At 43.7% G+C, this 4,493-nt stretch overlaps 1 protein-coding gene across 1 annotated transcript in view; it reads right to left on the reverse strand.

Moving 5' to 3' along the window:
• The window catches only part of LOC310950462 (RNA-binding motif, single-stranded-interacting protein 3-like), a 131,562-nt gene extending 127,313 nt beyond the window's left edge, over positions 1–4,249 (reverse strand). Inside the window, exon 1 of the mRNA XM_083918287.1 lies at positions 2,943–4,249. Within this exon, the coding sequence (XP_083774413.1) occupies positions 2,943–3,017 (75 nt within the window). The 5' untranslated portion in view covers positions 3,018–4,249. The remainder of the gene's footprint in view (positions 1–2,942) is intronic.
• Positions 4,250–4,493: the final 244 nt, after the last annotated feature.

Raw genomic sequence — 4,493 nt, forward strand, 5'->3', positions numbered from 1 at the left:
ACACACACACACACACACACACACACACACACACACACACACACACACACACACACACACACACACACACGAGAGGGAACACTGGGGAGGGGAGGATCCAATTTGATTTGACCTTGACAGCAGAGGGAGGGTGGGCTGGTGGGAGAGTGGGAGAGAGTGCAAGGATTGAAGGGATGGTCTTGGATGCCTGTTGCAGATACTTGGGAGAAATTACATGACCTTGAACTGATAAGATAAATCATAGAACAAGAGACAGCAGTGTGACATGGTGACATCTGCACACATAAAACGGTGTGACAGACGCGCATCCAATGTTGAAGTTAATCTAACGTGCGTGTGCACACAGAAAGAATTTCATGTAAGAACCCTAGAAATGACACAGGGAATTCTATTGGATGCTTCTGAAATCACTGACAGAGCTGATTAGAAATGCTGCTTCTTTGTTATTGCTAGACAATTAAATATGATTCCATTTTAAGTTCATTATAAATCTGATGCAATCACAATCATCTTTTGCAAGTGTGAATATGCAGTATTAATGCAATCACAAAATGAATGGTAAAATGCTGCCAAGTTCTTTCAAGCAAAAAACACAATTTATCAAGAAGGTGTCATTTTAATTCTGTTCAGGGAAAACATATTAAACTAAAGAACACTTTTGCCAAGAGACAATTACCATATAGATGCTTGGAGTTTCTTTGATTAAAAAGAAATTTAGAAACAACAGTTTATATTATCCAGCAGCAGACATGCATTAACTCTTCCAGATTAGCAAACAAAAAGGTGTGCTCATCATTGGTGATGTTGTTTATTACAACCAAATCACAGGTGTGCATTAACAAACAGTTTCCAGCTTGTTTTCTCATCTTGAGCACATTCTTAAAAACATCAGACAGCACGCAGATGTGAGTGTGTGACGCTCCTAGATCAGCAGATAAGTCACTAATGTGGGGGTGCTGCTAACACAATCTGCGTGTATCGTGCAGTAAATTGGAAATATTAATTTTATTTTGTGAATTAAAGCCAAAAAGCTGCCACAGTGGATGTGTTTAAACCAATCAATAAAGTACTACATTTTAGTGAGTGTGTACTTGACTGAGCTGAATCAGTAAAAAGGTTTTTCTCATCAAAAATGTAAACTTTTTTTAAATGTGGACAACAACATCATTATAATTACGTCAAAAATGCAATCTATTCAACAATTAGAGATGTCCAGAGCTGATCTGGTAGATATTTTAGCCGATGTTTTGGTTGATCATTATCTGTAACATTAAACCGCCTTGTTTATTAGATCTCAATATACTTTGTCTCCACCAGCTTTCATCTGTACAACTTTCATCTGGCGGTGAGGCACAGGCTGTATAAAGCAGTGAAAAAAACGTCCTCAATGTGGAATTATTAAAATAAGAAAACGAAAGAAGCCAAACACGCACTTTAATCTTTTTGTTTTGCACGGAGGCAGCTTCTAACAGCTTCTTTCAACATTGCACATTTATTTATGCTATTTTAGGGTGTTCAGTCTTTTTGGGCAGTACTTAAGAAATTACAAGAGATATTCATCATTTTGTGAGAAGAAAAATGTAAATATCAGATTGGAAAGTATTAAGATTTACAGTATTAAATCCTTTTGACTGGAATCTAGGAAAATAAACTTGATTAAGATAATTCTACCTATGTGTTGTTGGTTCAAATAACTATTTAGGACTTTACATTCGTACTAGATGTGATGCTATTGGCCTGCAAATGTATCATGCAGTCTGTTTTTGGTTCATGGTTCAACCTACTGTATTTTAAACAACAATCATTTTGTTTTTACCTGTTCTTCCCACACTGTGTCCATCCAATAACATGATGTCTCTATTCTCATAGCATCCCACGCCTACACTTTTATCTTTGCATCTCTCTCCATCTCTCTTGCCTACTGACATGTTCACATTTACTAAATATTGCAGCAAACCTGCCAACTCCTCACACTTACTATCACACAAAAGAAAAACAAATGAATCACAGCAGACAAAGGGAATGGCGGGCTGGGCGATACGATGCAGGAGCCATCGATCAGGCCTTAGCAATCCATTTTCCTCTTCTTGGTGGTAGAAGACTCAGAGAGGGAAATATCTTGTGTGTGTGGATCTCTGTATGCATGCTTTGAAAGTGTAAGAACGCAGAAAAAAAACACAGAGCTCGGTTTTCTGGACTCTTGGTAATCAGAGAATGTATCAGGTTTCAGCAATCACATCTACAACATGGTATCATGGTGGTATGGGATGGCCAATGAAGGGAGGGGTGGAAGAAGGTGGGGGGGGGGGGGCAGAGCGGGAGAGGGACAAAGTGGGAGAGAAAAAAATGGCTAAGGGAAGGGTGGGCCTCATGCCCTAAACTTGAACTTGGAGCTGGTGGGGTCGGAGAGGGAAAGATGGGGTCAAGCACTCAGTGTGGATGGAAAAGGAAAAACCCAGCTGAGTGACATGAATATCTCCCTGCTCAGAGACAGGTGGGGGAGAGGAGTCATGGTACCATTTAGCAAGCTGTCTTGTGAGGCAATTTCAAAATCTATCTTGATGTCTTTAAAAACTGTTTACCCATAAGTCCGAAAGTGAGTACATTTTGGTATTTTACTGGCTTAGTAAAACACAATCTTAGTCTTTAGATATGCTGTGGTCAGACCCCTTTTTAGGTCATGTTGCATTGATCAAAGACCACGACAAAATTGAGTTAAGAATTATTTGGAGATCAAACATTTTTAAATATAGGGAAATTCAATTTTGTCTGGATCTGGTTGTGATTGGAAGGAGATTCAGAGACACAGCAAATAGAGAAGATTAAGTCGAAAGGAGGGTTGCAATATAATGAAAAGCTTATGTGTATGTGCAACGCACAAAAACGTTTATTCCCTTTGAGTTAAGAAGGGTAAAATAGGTCACCCTCGCTGACCATCCTACCTTGGTCTGGAGATAGTGGGGGTAGTAGTAGGTGTAGTGGGGGTACATTGGCTGCTGCTCCAAACGTTTTCCCATGTAGCTTGAATCCAATTGAAGGTTCTGGAGGCTGGAGATAGAAGCTCGCAGGTGGGGTGCAATCACGTCGAGGGGCTAGCCTGGATCCTTCAGATGACTGTTTCCAAAAGTGGAGGATGCAGAGAGAACGTTCTTGTTGTGTGTGTGCGTGTGTGTGTGTGTGTGTGTGTGTGTGTGTGTGTGTGTGTGTGTGTGTGTGTGTGTGTGTGTGTGTTTGTGTGTGTGTGTGTGTGTGTGTGTAAGGAGGAACGAAGTGTTAGGAGGACGGATAGTACTTGGGATTTTCTACTTGTCTACTTGTCCGGGAGCTCACAGGTAACCTCACGAAAAGAGACAGGTCTGGAAAGAAAGCCAGGGAGAATCCGGAGTGGCAGCAAAAAAGAGGGCTGGGGGAGAAGGAGGTGAGGAAAGGAAGATATGAAAGGATAGCAAGAGGCAACACAAGAAACAATAGGGGGAACTGAAGATCAGGACGGAGAGAGGGTGAAAGGAGAGGAAAGAAGAAGCGGGTGGTAAGGAGGAGAAGGGAGGAATGGATGGGATCCGGGTGCCGGTTCCTTGTGCTCTCCGCTCTAAAAATCAGATCCACTCTTCTTCTCTGCTGCCCTGAACATGCCCCTCAATTTGCTTTCCGGCGTCTTTTACTCTTGTCTCTCTCCGTCTCCTTCTCTCTTCCTGTGTATCCCTGTCTTGTGCTTGCTCCCTCTCTCTCTCACACCAGACGAGACCCTGATCCCACTGGGAGCTCGGCTGTATCCTGGAGAACACACGCTGTCCTCTGCTCTATCCTCAAAGGGCAGTGAAATCAGCGATGAACTCACACATGGATGTGGAGCTAGAGAGAAAGAAGAGGAGGAGAGGAGGAGGAGGAGGAGGAGAGAGAGGGTGGTCTGGAGCTAAAGCTGTGACTGCCTTTCTTCTCACTCTCTCTCACTCCCTCCCTCTTTTGTTAAGCTCTGGGGATAGATAGGTAGATATTGCTGGAGCCCGGCGTGGAGGATGAGCAAAAAGAAAAAAAAAGCCTCAGTAAGAACTCCTCTTGCTCAGGAAGAAGCAGATAGTCCTATCCAGACGCGCACTCACACAGAGGAAAATCCCCTCTGATCCACAAGGTGCCTCCTCCAACTCTTTTCTTCTCTTCCCCTCTGCGATCCCTCTCTTTCTTCTCAAGCTCTCTCCCTGACGGCTTGCTTCCCACTGCGCCTGGCAGCCGTCACTGTGTGTGTGGTGGAGGTGGCGGCGGCGGTGGTGGTGGTGGTGTGTGGAGTGTGTTTGTGTGGCTGTTGCCGTCTGCTCCACTCTGCGTGCTGAGGCATAGAGGGGCTCGGCTTCAGCGCAGCTATGCTCCTCCCTCCCTCTCTCTCTTCCTTTCTTCTGTCTGTGTCTCTTTCCCTCTGTGTTTTTCATGGAACTATAGAACAGTGGGAGTGGTTGGTCCTGCCCTCGTTCAAGCCCTGGGGTGTGTGTGTGTGTGTG

Source organism: Echiichthys vipera, assembly GCF_963691815.1.
Source record: "Echiichthys vipera genome assembly, chromosome: 8".
Lineage (NCBI taxonomy): Eukaryota > Metazoa > Chordata > Actinopteri > Perciformes > Trachinidae > Echiichthys > Echiichthys vipera.